The sequence below is a fragment of the Vicugna pacos genome, chromosome 15, assembly GCF_048564905.1.
Source record: "Vicugna pacos chromosome 15, VicPac4, whole genome shotgun sequence".
NCBI lineage: Eukaryota > Metazoa > Chordata > Mammalia > Artiodactyla > Camelidae > Vicugna > Vicugna pacos.
Genome location: NC_133001.1, coordinates 42,608,461 through 42,626,034, shown reverse-complemented (window position 1 = coordinate 42,626,034; position 17,574 = coordinate 42,608,461). Strand labels below are relative to the sequence as shown.

The window sequence follows — 17,574 nt, the reverse complement described above, 5'->3', positions numbered from 1 at the left end:
CCGTCTCTCCCCAAAATAATCTGCACTGCACCCCAGCCTGCAGGGCCTGTCCCCAGAGCCCCTCCTCTCTCCACCCTGCCGTACGAGGCATAGCAGTTGTCCTGAGCCACAGTGACACCATTGTAGGGGAGCAGCCAGGCCAGCTCTGTACTCAAGAAGCGCTTGATAGAGTTTATTGGTTCATAAGGTCGTCGAAGGTCCCAGAATTTGATTTTCCGGTCGCTTCCTGCAGAGACTAGGAAATGACTGTGGGAAGATGGGAGAAGATCAAATCTGAACAAGTCTGGAAGAGTCAGCCTGTCCCAGTCTTTACCTCCCACCTCCACAATTCTCTGATACCTGTTAGCTTTGCACCACTGAAGGGTGCGCACAGCCTGGTCATGGGCTAGGAAACACTGGAAGGGGTAGAGCTTCAAGGAGCCGTCAGAGAGCCGTATCCGCTGCAGGGGCGAGTTTGTGGGAAGGTTCCAGAAAACTACCATGCCTGAGATAGGGACAGAATGTGTAGGTATTAATGTCAGGTTCTCTCTTCCTTGCTCTAATTTCTTTCTCTGGCTTCTAGGATCTATGTCTTCTGCCCTCTGGGTCCCTTAGATCTGATCCCTTAGGAAAGGATATAGAGACCATGATTAGCTAGCCAACATTCCCTCCACGGTTTAAAGACTCAACCTGGTATTTTCAGTTCCAATTCTCATCAACAAAAAAGTAATAGCTCAGTCTGGGATCTGCAGTTGAAAGATAGGTTGAATACACCCAGTAGCCTCTACTCTCTACTAAATATAAGTAAAGGGATTTTTTTTTTAAAGCATAAACCCTCTAGGACAGGGTTGGCAAACTACAGCCCATGGGCCAAATACAGCATGCTGCCTGTTTTGGCAAACAAAGTTTAGAACACAACCACGCCCATTTGTTCACCTAATGTCTGTGGCCGCTTTCATTTTACAATGGCAGAGTTGGATAGTTGCAACAATGGCCAGACAGCCCGCAAAGCATAAAATATTCACCATCTGAACTTTTACAGAAATGTTTGCCAATTTCACTCCAAGGCAAAGAGAACAGGCAAGGAGCCAAAAGTAAGCCAAAAGGAGTGGAATGGAAAGGAAAACAAATGGACAAATAGAAACTAACTCAGTTGACCTAAAACAAGTTGACCCCTGACCAGACTGGCAGAGGATGAGGTAATCAAAAGTATAACTTTGATAAAAATAAAAGACAAATTACAGAACAGTAAGAATTTAATAAACAAAAGTTGGAGAAAACATGTGAAGCTAAAACTCCCTTCATACATAAACTCAGGAAATGTAGAACCTAAGAGCCTTTCTTGAAAAAACTTGACAGTAAATTACAGCTAAGCAATGTAGGTAATTCAGCAATGGAGGGGGAGACTGAGATGAAAGGACTGCTAGAGACGTGCAATCACTTCAATACAGAGTTAAGATAAGTAACTTTGGGAATTAAGAAGGAAAACAACATCGAGAATCACATCCCTTGACAATGTAAGAATACCACCAAAAGAAACACAATTAGAAGATGGAGAGGCAGTTGACAGGAAGCAGTGCTAATTTCCCTACCTCCCAAGCAGAAAGTCTGCTGATGTGCCTAGAAGTGAAATTGTCATTTAGAAACAACTACAACCTAATAAAGCCAATTGCTTATGTTATTTATAACCTTCTATTTTTTCCTTTTTAATCTTAAAAGTATCTTTATACAACTAACGTCTCTATGGTAAGGAACATTCATGGAGAGCTTAGCTAACCTTTCAGTTTCACTTGCCTTTTTCTTCTATAAAATTGAAGTATAATTAAATTTAATCCTTTTTTAAAAAAAAATTTTTTTAGGGGGAGTAGTAGTTAGGTTTTTATTTATTTATTTATTTATCCTTAGTGGCAGTACTAGGGGTTGAACCCAGGACCTTGTGCAGGCTAGGCACGCACTCTACCTCTGAGCTATACCCTTCCCTCTAAATTTAATACTTGTTAATCTAAAACAGTTTCTAGAGTATGATCCCATTTTTATAGAATTTGTTCTCTCTCCATCTAATTTTTTTATCTTTATACATGCATAGAGAATCACATGAAATCAACTCATAATTATTTTTTGAGCAGAAAAATTCTAGGGACTTCTTTTCTTTCTTCTTTGTGTTTTTTCACATTGCATGAATATATGACCATAATAATCATATAACTATATAATGTCTAACACTAAACCAAAACGGAAACAACAACCAAAAAACAAGCATATATAAAAGTTCAAAGAGCAATTGCTCCTTACGTTTTGTTTTGTTTTGTTTACCATTATAGTATCCAGCAGCCAGGTGGTGGTGGGGCCGGGTAGGCATCCAGGCCAGGCTAAGGCACTGGCCACATTCAGAGGGGTCCGAAGCTTGCATAGACCCCACCTGCAGGGTTGCCACACATTGGACCTGCAGGGACAGAAGAGACAGGACTAGGGTCAGGGATAACTATTGTTTGGAATGAAGGCTCAAATCAGTGACTAATCCAGCAGGATGGGGAGATTTTTCAGGGGTAGAAGAAGACTTACTGTGGAATCAGTAAGGGAGGCTCTAGAAGATGGAGCCTCAGCTAAGGTAGCAGGTTCCTCACTCACCTTATAAATGGCAGGCTTCATTGCATCTGTGAGGGAAGAAGAGCAGTAACTGAAGAAGAGCTCTGGGTCCAGAAGACCGAGGTCCTAATTAATCAAGCCTTGCTCTTAGATCAGCCCCCGCCCTTTCAATAATGCCTTTCCCTTACACTCTTATCTTGCCACCACCAAATGTATGAACCTGCCTCTATCTGCCCCCAAAATCTTCTTTCTTCCTGTTCTACCCTTCCTCCCATCAGAATGGCTAATCCTGTCACTCTGCTTTCTTCTCATCCTCCCCTCTTCCAGAGTGTGGTTCATAGGGTTATCCTCCCCTTCTCCTGCACTGTCCACTTTCTCTCTGCCTACTGGATCACTCTCATATGTTCATGTAAACATGCATTCTTGTCTTCCATTTAAATCAAATGAACAAATCAAAGCCTTCTTTAACCCTTATTCACCTCCATCCTCCACCCTCATTTATATGACCCGCTTCACAGCCAAACTTCCTGAAAGAATTGTCTTCACTTCCTCAACCTCCCACTCCTTCCTCAGCCCACTCTTCCACCTGACCACCAAACACGGGATTTCTCAGGGTTCAAATCTGGGTGCCCTCTTCTTTAAATCCTCAGTACTGTTGAAAAATAAATTCAACAAGTAAGGGCTGCCTTTCCCTGACCCCTGCCTATTCTTGCTCATCTTCAGCTCTATACTCTCTCCTTCTCTTCACAACAAAGAGTGTTTATGTGTGATGGGCGGGCAGAAGAGGCTGAGGACAGAATTAGGGGGAAGAAGGGTATGGCAGGGGAGTCGAGGCCCAGGCTCCAGCCTCAGCCTTCAGCAGCTCTTTACACAGCCAGTCAACTGTGGTGGCAAGAGGAGAAAGACCTGAGAGCACAGGAGAGCAGGGAAGAAGGGGAGATAAAAGGTAGTGTGCTGAAAGGGGGCAGTTAGAAGGCTGTAAAAGAGAGGAGCACAAGAGGGCTTCCCAAGAGAGGTCAAGAACAACGTGTGTGAAGTCAGAGTGGGAGAAGTGACTGGCTAAGGCCTTGTACTAGAGAGACTGGGCCCAGAGGAGTTCCAGGGGAGACAGACAGACCCCACTCAGCACTGGCCACAGTTAGAGCAGCCCCATTCTCCCTGCTGTGCTACTCACCTGGGGGCTGCTGAGCCAGCAAGGCCTCAGGATGGGGCAGACTGAACAACAGCACCTTCCCATCTGAGCAGGCAAGAGCCAAGAGACCCAAGCGGGGCAGGAGAGGGGCCTAGAAAGAGAAACCAGGTCTGTGCTGAGGCTTGCTGCCTTTAGGCATCTCTCAGAACACTCTGAAGTTCTGGTCTCTGAAAATATGGAGTTGCTGGGAAAACTCCACCCACCACTCTCCAACCTCCCTTCTCCAGCTCTGGGAATACCCAGGGCCTCTTTGTCCTGGCTCTGAGTCCTAGGGCCGTCTCACAATCAACTGGGAGGTACCTTCCGAGGGGTGCCTGGAAGCTCCCATGCTCCACTGGGGCAGAACTTGAGGTCCCAGATGCAGCCATGGTCACAAGCAATCCCATAGACAAAGTGGGCTCTGTTGCCAGGACTGAGAAGAGAAAGCATGTGGGGAGAATGGGTAGGAAGGAGGGGCCTGGAGCTGCCAAAGCCTGTGCTCCCCTTGCCTCAACCCAATCTGAGTCTTTCCCCTGTTCCCTGCCCAGCCCCATCCTTCTCTCCCCCTCAACCACCCTCCCATGGCAGTGTCCCAGCCCCACCTCACCAGCTTTCTTGCTGCAAGGTCCCAAGGCCCCAGAGCTGGAGAAGCCCAGGGCCCGAATGAAGCTGGCTCAGTGGGTGTGTCTCATTCATGTCAGGGCTGGAGAAAAGGGCCACATACTGCGAGGCTGCTGCCCCTTCTGGCACTGGGCACCAGTCCAGAGCCCAGAGCGGTCCCCCCGTGAAGAAGGACACATCCCAGCGCTCTGGGTGTGCTGTGATAGAGCTAAATCTAGAGAAAAGTCAAAGATGGGATGAATAAAGGAGTTAATAAAAGGTACTAAGGATCAGCAGATGACTGGATCAATAAACTGTGATACATCCAGACAATGGAATATTATTTGGCACTAAAAAGAAATGAGTTATCAAGCCATTAAAAGGCACAGAGGAAGCTTAAATGCATATTACTAAGTGGAAGAAGCCCACCTGAAATGGTTACATACTGTATGATTCCAACTATAAGGCATTCTGAAAAAGGCAAAACTATGGAGACAGTAAAAAGATCAGTGACAGAGTTAGGGCTGGGGAAGGTGGGGGGTGAATAGGTGGAACACAGTATTTTCACTGCCCTGAAAATACTCTGAATGATACCATAATGATAGATACATGTCATTATGCGTTTGCCCAAACCCACAGAATGTACAAGAATGAACCCAAAGGTAAGCTGTGGACTTTGATTATGATATGTCAATATAGGTTCATCAACTGTAACAAAGGTACCACTCTGGTGGGGGATGTTGATAATGGGGGAGGCTGTGCAGGTACGGGGCAGGGAGTATATAGGAAATCTCTGTACCTCCTCTCAAGCTTGTTGTGAACCTAAAATTGCTCTTTAAAAAAAAAAACAAAAAAAAACCTGTCTTTAAAATTTTGAAGGAAAAAAAAGGTAATGCGGACAGAAAGGGAGCTAGTGTAAACTAACTTAAGCAAGAGCCAGGATACCACAGTCCACAAGTGAGAGCAGTCCTAGCCACCGTCTGTATCTTCCTCCTTCCCTTCCCAAAGTCTGTCTAGCTCTAAGCTCATCTTCAAAGATGATAGGCTGTACATTCTGGTTTACTACAGTGTTCTCTCTAGGGCCAGTCTGTCCAGGTCTATCTGAGTAGATGTGACCTTGAACACTAGTTTAACCTTCAGTCTTCCTAGGCTCCCTCAGTCTGGCCAGCAGTGATGAGTGCTGCAAGTTAGAGGGGGTTGACCAGATTTAGCCAGCACTCCTACCCTTCGGACCAACTGGGCCAGCATTAAGGCAAGAAAAGGGCCAAACTATCATCCCCTTCAACATTCATTTTTCCTATTTCCGTCTCCCAGAGTGAGAAAAAGAGATGCAATCCTCACCTGTTTATTCGGTAGAGTGTCCCATCTTCAGGAAGTCCCTCACGTTGTACAGAAAACAGTGGAGACTTCTCTTCCTGGGGCAGGTAGGGAGCTGCCTCACTGGGGGTAGGCAAAAGGAACAGCCTGAATCTGGAAGAGTTTCACCCATCCCAAGATTCCCATTATAAATCTAGAGTCCTCTGTCACCATTCCATCTCCAGTGATGTCACCCACTCCTAGACTTCAGAGATGTCTCTTCAACTTACAGTTCAGATAACAAGTGCCACTTCCAGGCTAAAGGAATCCATTCTGCAAACTCCCAGTATGAATACTTCTGGTCTCGGCTGGAGGAACAGAAGAAGCATTAATGAAGGAGGAGTGAAATTCTAGAGCAGTGCTGCCCAGTAAAACTTTCTGTGATGACAGAGGCGATCTACTATCTGTGCCAAGACACTAGCCACCAGCCGCAAGTGGACACTTGAAATGTGGCTAATGCAACTGAGAAACTAAACTTTCAATTGTATTTAATTAATTGAAAATTAAATTTAAATGGCCTCATGCAGCTAGTGGCTACCATATTGGACAGCACAGCTCTAGAGCTCTTGCCTTTAGAGCAGTGTGTTTAGTTATGAATGTCTTTACAGTGTTCTACCCTGTGCCTTTCCGCCTTTCTGCAGCCCCACTCCTAGATCATCATTTGCACTCCACCACCACCCTTTCATCCCCAGCCCCCACCCCCCAAGTCTCACAGGTTCTTGGTGAGATGGAGGCACTTCCAAACAGGAGCCATGATGTGATTTGGTAAGCCATTGGGAGCCACTCCCCGGCAGTGTGGCTTCTGCTTCTGAGGATCAAATTGAAGAAAGTGTTAAGGAGAGAGAATTTCAAAGGCTGGAGAAAGTCCCCAGGAGCCAGCTTTCCCAGCTTTTACTTCTCTGCGCACTACTTCCTCTCTAACTTTTTCCCTATTTCCCTTAAAAGATTTATATCTCAACTATTACAATGACTTCTCCACCTTATGCTCATACTCCTCTATCCCAACTACAAAAACCTGTTAACCTGTTTTCTGTTCTTCTTCCTTGGTATGTCTCCATGGCACTTGATTCAGAGGGCTCCCATTTTCTTCTTGAAACTCCTGCCCCATGGGATAGTCTCTCCTTATTCCTAATATTATTACATTATAATATAATATTATTCCTCACTAATATTCCTTCACGGGCTCTCCCTCCTAATTGGTTTGGTAGGTGATGGTATTTCCCAGAGTTCTTCTGTCTTCTTCTCAACCCTCAATACATGTACTCCTGGTAATCTTATCCTATGTCTCATGGCTTTGACCACCAATTTTATGCCTGATTATCAAGTTTACATCTTAATAAATAAAAACTTTACTCAGTTTCAACTTTCCTACAAATTCTAGACCCATACACTGGGTACTGAGCCACACTAGAGCCTGAGGCAAAAGGAAGTATCAGTAATACAATTCCTGTCTTTATTTAAAATTTTGATATTTTCTTTATCACAGATTTGTTACAGTATTTTTGGTTTTTAAAATGCTGCATTGAGGTATTTACCTTGATTACTAAGGGGTTTGGTGTTCTCTGAAATGTTACACTTGGGAGAAGTAAGGCACAGGTCCCGTACATACGACTGGCAACCAGACATCTCCAGAAAGATAGCCCATGACCCACCAGTACCTCCAACTCAACATGTCAGAAAGTAAACTCATCACCTTCACCCGTCCTGTGTTCCCTACTCTTCCCATTTTCCCAAGTTCAGTGTTGGAGAGTACCATCTAAGCTAGAAATTCCTACTCCTTCCTTTCCTTCAGCTCCCAAGTGCTGTTAATTCTCTTATACATCCCGCTTCTGCCACCCACCTTCTCTTCCTTCATTGCTTAATTTAGGCTCTCATTACCTCTCACTTGGAGAACTGAAGCTATCTTCAACCGTCAGCTGCAAATTTACCTATTTTCCTAACTGATTATGTTACTTTTCTACCTGAAAACCTTTGTTGTATAGAGTTTCTGCTTGGCATGACAGAAGTTTTGGAAATGGATACTGGTGGTGATGGTTTCAGTACATTGTGAACACACTGAATACCACTGAGTTGTATATTTTAAAATGGTACATTTTATGTTACATCTATTTTACCATAACTAAACACACACATACACCCTTTGTTGGCTCCCACCAATTTCAGTCCTTTCATCCTCTCTAATTTAATCTTCCTCACCATTTTACCCCCCGCCCTATGCCGCAGCCATAACCGATTTCTGGGAAAACCATCCTCTCCAGGAAACTTCTATTCCTTTCAAGACCTAGCTCAACTATTGTTTCTTGGTGAAATCTAAGCAGTTAATCATCCTTCCTCTATATGCCCAAAGCATTCTGTTTGCTCCTGGTATAGCACTTATCACACTGGGAGCTTTGTGATGCAGGACTCTGTCTTATTCATGTTTCTGTTTCCTAGCACAGAGTAGATGCTCAATATCTGAACAAGTAATCTTAAATTACACCCTCAGCCCCCGCAATCTCGATTGTGTTTGAAGTTGCTCCTTTTTTAACCTTTTTTGGCCATCCTAGGTACTAAGCCAAAGCTTTCCTTCTGGGCACCTTGCTGACCACCTAATAATCCTACTAACTACTTCCCCATTCACTTTCATGTCTGTTCAGGTTACCCCTGAAGTGGATCCTCGTGCGGTGCTTCGGGGAACTGCAGGCTCAGGGTCAGATGAGCTCTCACTTGGGGCCTCACTTTCTTCTCCATCTTCAGCCTCAACCTGGAGAACGAAGTCTTCATCCCGAGTGGTGTCCTCCTCTACTTCCCTACCTTGACAGACTGCCTGCTGCCGGCTTTTCTTCGGTTTGGTGGGGCTGCCCACCTTGGGGCTCTCAGGACAGGACACTGGAGCAGGCAGGGCTGTTGAGAGCTCTTCAGCCAGTTCCTGAAGATACAGAAGTGCCCTGTGGGACAGGGCAGAGTTACAGCCATACTCACAGACACTTAACCGAGAGCCCACTTTGCCAGACATTTGGCCGATCCTTATCTCACTGGACCTTCCCAGTAACCCTGTGAAGCAGCTATTAATTTCCCCTTCCCCTTTGACAGATGAAGAAACAGAAACCCAGGAAAGTTACATGACATGGCCAAGATGATTCACATTACATCTGTGGAATATGAACCCAGGTCTTCTGACTCAACTCCAAAGCACTTTTCACCCTACTACAGTCAAAGATCATTGAGAGTAAAGGGAAAGAATGGAAAGGCACATACGTGCTGACATATACTAGGCAGTAAAACTGCAATGAAGACTCAGAGGAAACTGTGAAAAATGTGATAGTATACGAGGTACAGAAAGAAACCTCCTAGGTAGACAAATTTAGAAACAGATAAAAAAGTTGCTACAGTAAGAGCTAGAGGACTGCTCAAGTCCCCAGAACCCAGACACCACCTCTGCTAACCTGAGACCTCATTATAGTCCTCTCATCTCTTCAACATCTGCCCCACCCTGATCCCTTCACCCCAGCCCCCCTCCATCAAGCTGTGCCCCACAATCCTTACACTTGGGCAGCCCTTCGGCGGGGTCGTTCCCCAGGAGGAGTCTCAAAGTCCTCAGGGGGCCTCTTTGGAGGTGGAGACTCTGGCTGATCTAGGTCTTTTGACAACTTCAGCAGTAGCACATCTGCCTTGGACTTTCGACCTCGTTTCTTAGTCATGGGGTTGGATAGAGGGTTGGATTGGTCTAAGAGACCAGGAACCAGAGGGGATGATGGAGGATTAGGCTGCTGGGGCCTTGTGGGGCCTTTCCGTGTCCTACCACCTCTCTTCCGGCCAGGCTTTGAGGCCCTAGGCTTTGGGACCTTTGACATCTCTGAAGAAAGATCTGTAGAGAAGAATATGGATCTGTGAGATGCGACCAGAGCACAGACCTCTTTGGAACAGATTACACCACACCAGGTTTTTAAGATCCTATGAGCTTACCCTGCTCTCATTCATTTTAAGTTGAGCTTGGGGAGATAAAAAGTTGAAGGGTCAAAGTACATACCTTGCTGTTCCAGTCTGGAGAGGCTTTCCTGTTCCAGAGGGAGCCTCCTCTCATCAAGAGAATCTTCAAATCCAGGCAAAGGGGTAGGTAATGACATCTCTATGGAAGCCTCCACACTGGTTGTTTCTGAAGAGGCCTTGATATCAAGCTGGTTTAGCACCTCTTGTCTGGGAGAGTCTACCACAGTCATGTTCCCCACGGGGCCGGCCTCCCCCAGGGCAACACAGCCGACCCCGCAGGTATCCATCAGCACCCCCTAAAATGGCCACCCTGCATACAGAGACATACAAATGAGTAGAAGATAAAAGCTATTTGCACTAGTTCAGATTTTTCTACTTTCCTGTCTTTTCTCTTCTCACAACCATCCCCTACCCCCAACCTCCCTCCACCTTCCCTGCCAACCAGAAACCCAAGCTTCCTAGTCATTTACTCAACAATAATTATGAAACATCTTCTACATGTCAGGCACTATTCTAGAAACTGGTAACATGGCAATAAGCAAGACAGACAAGGACCCTGCCCTCAAGAAACTTACATGCTAGTGGAGCTGACAATAAACAAATAATAAAGCTACCACTTAGTAAATGCTTACTATGCACCAAGTATTGTACTAACTGCTTTATTTATATGGTTTAATTTAAATAAAGCTCATAAGGTTTCTTGTAAGGATATTAAAGTGAACGGACAATTATTTAATTCCTCTCCCTGAAACCCAATGAAATGAATCACCACTCCCACATTAAAAAAAAAAAAAACAGAAAGAAAAGAAAAAAAGAGAGAGAGAAAAAAAAAAAGATCACCTGTTATGAATCTAAGGAAGGGCCACAAGTTTCTAAAATAGACCATAAAGAATAGCTGCCAGATACTATAAAGTTTAGATCAAATTGAAGGAGGGTAGATGACTAGAGCAAACATCTATCTCTGTGAATCAATCAAGGTACAGATTTATTTAAGAATAAAATATGACTATACATATATAAAATAAACAATAAGATTTACTGTATGGCACAGGGAACTATATTCGATATCTTGTAACAACCTATAATGGAAAAGAATCTAAAATATAAATATATATATGGATAACTGAATCACTTCACTGTATACTTGAAACTAACACAATATGGTAAATCAGCTATACTTCAATAAAACAAACGAACAAAAAAATAATAAGTAAAAGAGTTCTTTAGTGTCCTGCCAGCAATCTTCCAGCAGGATGAGGTAGGTGGAAGCCTATGAGAGAGTTAAGGAATATCCTACTACATTAAGAGACCGTTTCCACATTGAAGAATGGACTAAAAAAATGGTCATGAATCTTCATTTTCTTCAAACCCAGGAAATCAGCTGTGCAACCACAATCCAAAGAAAACTGATAGATACACAAAGCACTGATTACCAAACCAAAAACCCAAGCAACGCAGAACTTTGCAAAGGCCCAGTTTGGGTCCACAACAGTCTACTTGTCAGTAATAAAAGGGGAGAAAGCTCATATTCTGAAAGGAACACCCCCACAGGTCTATAAAGGATAAAGAATTTATCAACTTCAGTGGGAAAACGTGCTAATACAAATACCACAAGAAATATACAAATTAAAGTTCCTAACTCTCTCTCTTGAATAAGCTACAGTCTAAGCAGATTATAAACTATAACAACAGCCAACCCTCTAATTCAGGTGCTAAAGGATATAATGAAACATCATGTGCTAAAGACAAAACATAACAATACCAAAGTAAACAGTGGTCAGTGAGAATCCACCTACATTGTTCTTCCATAAATAGCAAGCCCTGAGAGAACTACTCCATTCAAAATTAGTAATAAGCAAAAAGGATCCAAAGGGACCTATGGATAGTTACTATAGAAAGAATAAAAAGGACATAAACAAATGAAAGAAGATGAAAAATACTCTTTCAAAGAAATACTCCAGAAAACAAGAAATTTTCCAAGAAAAACTTCTGTATTTTCAAAAAAGCCAGAGACTATGGAAACCAAGAAATGAGAGATCAAAGAAGAGATAAAACAATGGCAAGGTAAAAAGTGAGCTGGCAAGTCATAAGGGAAAAAAACCAAATAAAGGAATAAAATCAAAGAAATGAAAACCAGAGGAGAGACAAGATGTTGAAACTATACTACTTAAAACAGTGATATGAAAGGTGTGTTTGAGAAAAACCACACAGATTGCAAAGAGAGAAAATAAGGTGATTAGTGAGAATATGATACAGATGGAAAAGAGAAAGTGGGGAGACAAAGAAGAGAGAAGAAAAATGGGAACAGGAAAAAAATGTTCAAAAACCTAACAAAAGAAAACTTCCTGAAATGAAAAACGGAATACATACTTTCCTGAAATAAAGGAAGACCTCAGACTATAGATCAAAAGGGCTTATGATGTAAAAGGAAACAAAAATCAATAAAGAATCATTAAGACCAAGAAATATCTGAGTGAAGATACTAAATTTCTCCCACAAAAGGGGAAAAAAAAATCAGTTCAGCCTCAGAGTTCTCAGAAACATTTGATGCCAAAAGATAAAGAAACACTGAGGATCAAGAGAATTCTTTACTTAACTGTCATTCATGTAAAGACACGATGACATTGTCAATATGCAAGTTGCTAGGAATTACAAGACTTAAGCCCACTTACTTAAATAAAAGTCCACTTGAAGACCTAATTTAGTCAATGAAAGATAAATCAATATAAAGAAGTTTCCAATGAAGAAACTGTAGTATTAAAAGACTTGCAGTAAGGATTTAACCAAGTGATACAACATTTGAGTTTAAATAACTGTGGGTACAACAGATATAAAACAGATTCTAACCAAAAAATTTCAATGCTCCACAATGTAAAAATGCCAATATTCTGACTGTAGTAGATTAGGGCAAAAGAAGTATTCTAATATCACTTCTAAGGTTGACAAATTGAAAAATATAGGCTTACTAATACCATTTAGGTGTTTAATAGAACTAAAAACAGTAATACTATATTGCTCCCAAAATATCCAGTAAAATAATAACCAGAAGGAATTTTTTTAAAGACCACATAACAAAAGATCGAAAATAAAGGAAATACACAGATAAAAGAACAAGGGGGGAAAAAACCCACAAGGTGACAGAAACAAGATAAAACATGCATTATAACAATAACCATATCAGATAAACTCATCCATTAACAGAAAGAATAAAGATTTGGATTGGTTTAAAAAGCCAAACAATTATGTGGTTTTTAAGAGATGTCTAAAACAAAGGAACTCAAAAAGCTGAAAGAAAAATGATGAATTAAAATATACAGGGTAAATGTAAACAAAAAGAAACGAGGAGTTTTTACAGTAATAGCAGAGTTGAATTCAGGGGAAAAGTATTAAATGGGACAAAAAGGGAGTACCTTACAATGAATAAAACTTCAAATCCTATAAAAGATATAAATATATGCCATGAACATTTAAACATTAAATAACATACCATCAAATATGCAAAGCAAAATATTCAGGAAATATGAGACCTAATCATTCTTTCAATCATTGAGAGATAAGTAGATAAGGACAGAGAAGATGTGAATGATTGTTGACCTCCATATTGGTCACAGTTCAGTTGCACAGAACAGAATCTTCTCTAGCCAGCTCAAGCCAAAAGGGATTTATTACAAGGTAGCAAATGGTTCACATCAGTGGTTCTCAAGTATGGTCCCAGAACTGGCAGCATCAGCATCACTTGGAAATTTGTTAAATGCAAACTTCTAGTCCTACCCCAGAACTACTGAATCAGAAACTCTGGGATAGGGCCAGTACTTCGTGTTAGAACAAGCCTTTCAGGTGATTCTGATGCACACTCAGGTTTGAGAACGACCTGCATAGAGGATCACTGGAAGGGTTGGGGGAAAAAGTTTAGGAACAAGTGCTCATCAAATTGAGAAGCTGTTTACAGCTGCTGGTTCAAGAACCACATAGCCTCTCCTATGCTATGATGGGGAGCCGCCAGCTGAATCAAGAAGCCTCTGTAGTAGATGATGGCTCCATAAACAAGCTGCCTCTGCAATAATCAGGTGACTAACTGAGACTCTTCTCTGGCTCCCAGACCCAGAGCCATACCACCGCCACAATCTGCACCAGGAAAATACATGTCTTCTGGCCTGCCTCCCCTCTAAACTCAGGTCCGAATATGAGTTCCTCAAGAGCATATTTGATTGGCAGGATCTAAATCATATTCAGAATCTTGGATAGAAAAATTCCAGGAATGAAATTTCTAGCTTTCTAGGCTCTCAAGTGGAGTTTGCTCATTCTCTCACACTCCACTTACCACAGGGTAGAAAGTGCGATCAGTGTCTTCTCAATTCCTCTCCAGTGACACTTCTTGACCAATTGTCCTCCCTATCTTGTAAAAACCTTTTTCCTTTGAAGCTCATAACATTCAGCTAATACTGCTATTCACTCCACTGTGACCCCTGTAGGGTGTCATCATATAAAACCTTTTAATCTCTAAATCACCAAGACATCCACTATCTGATCACAACCTCCCATCATTATAGCTAGATTGCTCAACTACTATCACTATATCTATTCCTCAACTGGATTAATACACTAACCATTGATCTCTTCAATCTCTCCCTATGTCAGTCACATCCCACTAGCTTAGACTCCTTTATTTTAATCAGACTCTTGTTCATATTATGACCTTCATTTCTTTTTGCCTTTTTGTTCCACGGGCATGGCAAAATTCAAGCCCTGAATGAACAAACTACCTGTCTTCTCCATGTGCGCATCTAAGCTGTCGAGTACCAGCAATTACACTTTGTCTCTAGTTAGCTCCCATACCCTCTTATCCTCCAATGTCTGATCACCTGGTTCTTAGCAGGTGACTCAGCCTGAGATTTCTGAAACAAAAACAAAAAAACATACTTCAATTTCTTGTCAAGTAACCTAACACTCCCTGCCTCTGAGCCCCTCATCCACTTTCTAAGGCCAAATCTTCCACTTGTGTTCTAGCCCCATGTCCCCTTCCAGCCCATCCAAGGAAACTGGGTAGTTTGTCCTTTTCCTTTCCATTGGCTCCTTCCAAATAGGATTTAAATACATTTTTAATTCTCATCTTAACACAAATACAATATCCTTCAACCCATATTTCTCCTCCAGCTAATATCCTCCTCCTCCTCACAAACTATAAGAATTGCCTTCTCTTGATGTTTTAATTACCCTGCTTCATCCTAACTAGGATATCGTTCCTAACTCATCAATAATTGTTGTCAATCAGTCCAATGGACATTCCTCACTCTCCTTTAACTTGACCTTTCAGCAGACCCAAGGCTACTTAGCACTCATTTTTTGAAACATTCTCCTTTCTTGAGAAGCAACTGAAATGCAGTAACCTCCCAGATTTTTACAAAATTTCCTCAATCTTTTAGTGTCTTACATCAATTTGGCAGCTTCTTTGCTTGTTTGCGAACTCACCACTTTTGTCTTTTCAAAGTATTCAATTTAGTTTGCTTTTCTTTTCTTTTTTAGACTTGTTTTTATAAAATTTTTAGTTGACACAAAATACTAATAAATATATGTAGAATATAAAGAATAACAATAAAATCTGTGGCGGTGGGTATAGCTCAATGATAGAGTGGGTGCTTAGCACGCACAAGGTCCTGGGTTCAATCCCCAGTACTTCCATTAAAAAAACAAAACCAAAAACAAAACACATTTCGTGTATCTGTCATGTTTCTACTTAGTTTTAATAGAAACAATAACTCTTACATACTCAAATTTCTTTAAAATTTTTCTAAAACAATCATTTGAAGTGAAATTACTATACTGGGTTAAAGGGTATACACGTTTCAAAATCTGATGTTGCCCAAGAGTTCACCAAAATGAAAATTAATTTATACTTCCACTAACTGTAAAAATGGGTTTTACCCATTTTAATTACCGCACACGTCAATCTTTAATTTTTGCCATTCTGATGGGTGAAAGAACTCTTCCCTGTTGTATTTATTTGCACTGTCCTGATAACAATTGAAGTTAGCAACTTCTTTTTATATGTTGGACATCTATGTCTCTTATGAATTGCCTGCACACATAATTTGCCCATATTTCTATAGGACAAATTGATCTCTTCCTCATTGATCTGTGGAGTTACGTTATGTTATTTACATTGCAAATACTTTCTCTCCATATCTACTTTTTAAAAAAACTTTGTTTATAATCTTTCTTGCTAAACTTAAGTTGAATTTTATAAGTTAAATTTCTCAATCTTCTCTTTTATGGCTTCTGTTTGTTTTGTGTCTTAAAAAGGCATTTCCTACCCCACTGATACAAACATATCCTTTTTTATTTTCCTCCAATAATTTTTCTAGTTTTGAATCTCACATGTAGCGCTTTAGTCCATCTGGAATTTCCTTCTGATAAGAGATATGAGTATTTACGTATTTCATATCTATCTTCCCTGAAAGTTTCATAAAATAGGGATCTTGCCTATCTGATTCACTACTGTTTCCAGCATCTGGTACATGGTAAGTGCAATAATTAACCTGTGTTGATTGAACAACTTCTCAAGGTACAAGAATCTCTATAAAGAATCACTTCTCACTGAAGGCAGCAGCAGGGTGTGGTGGTTAATTTTCATTTATGACTTTACAGCACATGTTCTGCACACAAGTAAAGGATGTTAAGTAAATGTGTACTAGAGTTTATAAAATTTTACATCTGCCCCCCAACTTGTCTGGTTCTCATGCTGCTCCAAGGCTGCCAGCCTGATCTTCCCAACCAAGGAAAATGACTAGGTAACACTGTTCCTCAAGTACAGAATTACTTTACTATACACACACTGTTTGGTCTAATATATCGTTTCCCAAAGTGTTCCTATGGTACAACTGGTGGTATGAATGATGATTTCTGTGATACAAAAATGAACAATTTTATTTGACTAATTGTGTTTTTAACTTGCATTAAAAACTATAACCAGCCCATGAAACCTATGGTTTCATCTGTTGCTTACTTAGATCGAGACTAAAGCACTTAAACCTTAAAATTAAATGAATTTAAAGAAAATTATTTTTTTTAAATACTGCAGTTGATAAGAAGTGATGGCAAAAAGGGACGAAGGCATAGGAATGACTTAAGTTTGTCTAACAATATGCCGCTGGGGCCGAGACGCTTGGCCATACGCTGCAACCCGTTAACAGAGCTACCACGGAGAGGCTGAAGTCACCACCTCTCACTTCACCAACAGAAAGCCAACTTGCCGCGGGATAAAAGGACTAGACAGGAAAACATAACTGGCCCTTGGCTGCGCCAATGGGGTTGCAGCGCGCGGGGCACAACCCCCAGGGTTAGAAGAGTCTCACGGAGGAAGACTGGAACATAGCAGAATGAGGAGACTGACCCGCTACCACTCTAGGGGTGACCGTCTGCCCTTCCTCAGTCCTGGGCTTAGGGGTAGCTTTTACCACCAGCCTGTGAGGGGGGCGAGCCCAGAGTTTTCTAAGGTTGAGGACTGCAGTAGGTTCGCAGAGTCCGAGGGACGCAATGTAGCAGCGCCGGGGCCGGGACACAGGATGCAGTGTTACCGACACCGCGTGGGGAAAGAAGGCAAGACCCGCGGATAGCAGAGATGGGGGATACACGGTTGCCACTGTGGGTTAGGAGGTGGGGAGTATGACGGTTTCCGTAGGCGCTCAGGGACTGGAGGTCGCGATGCTGTGCAGGGGGGGAAAGCGGAGTCGGGAGTTGGTTCCCAACATCTTAGTGCTACCAAAAAAGAAGGGGGAGGAGTAATCGTGGGGCCCCGCACACCCCACTGCGGTACACTCACCCTCACCAAAGTCCTTCCGGAAGTCCAAGTTCGAAGATGGCGCCGCCTGTCTGGTCGCCGTTTTATGACGAAATCTGGTAGCTACTCTTCGTTG

General features: G+C 42.1%; 1 protein-coding gene across 3 annotated transcripts in view; it reads right to left on the bottom strand.

Moving 5' to 3' along the window:
* GTF3C2 (general transcription factor IIIC subunit 2) overlaps nucleotides 1-17,574 on the bottom strand; it is a 23,339-nt gene extending 5,765 nt beyond the window's left edge. Inside the window, exons 1-14 of one of the 3 annotated variants that reach the window (XM_072938019.1) lie at nucleotides 17,481-17,574; nucleotides 9,702-9,971; nucleotides 9,218-9,539; nucleotides 8,334-8,619; nucleotides 6,406-6,500; nucleotides 5,923-6,000; nucleotides 5,678-5,776; nucleotides 4,344-4,571; nucleotides 4,058-4,169; nucleotides 3,740-3,848; nucleotides 2,608-2,633; nucleotides 2,293-2,422; nucleotides 340-484; nucleotides 85-273 (exon numbers count right to left, since the gene is read on the bottom strand). In XM_072938019.1, coding sequence (XP_072794120.1) covers nucleotides 85-273; nucleotides 340-484; nucleotides 2,293-2,422; nucleotides 2,608-2,633; nucleotides 3,740-3,848; nucleotides 4,058-4,169; nucleotides 4,344-4,571; nucleotides 5,678-5,776; nucleotides 5,923-6,000; nucleotides 6,406-6,500; nucleotides 8,334-8,619; nucleotides 9,218-9,539; nucleotides 9,702-9,948 — 2,066 coding nt within the window. In that variant the 5' untranslated portion in view covers nucleotides 9,949-9,971; nucleotides 17,481-17,574. Of the gene's footprint in view, nucleotides 1-84; nucleotides 274-339; nucleotides 485-2,292; nucleotides 2,423-2,607; nucleotides 2,634-3,739; nucleotides 3,849-4,057; nucleotides 4,170-4,343; nucleotides 4,572-5,677; nucleotides 5,777-5,922; nucleotides 6,001-6,405; nucleotides 6,501-8,333; nucleotides 8,620-9,217; nucleotides 9,540-9,701; nucleotides 9,973-17,480 lie in introns of all 3 variants that reach the window. The other 2 variants (XM_072938018.1, XM_072938017.1) reach the window with 2 other exon arrangements.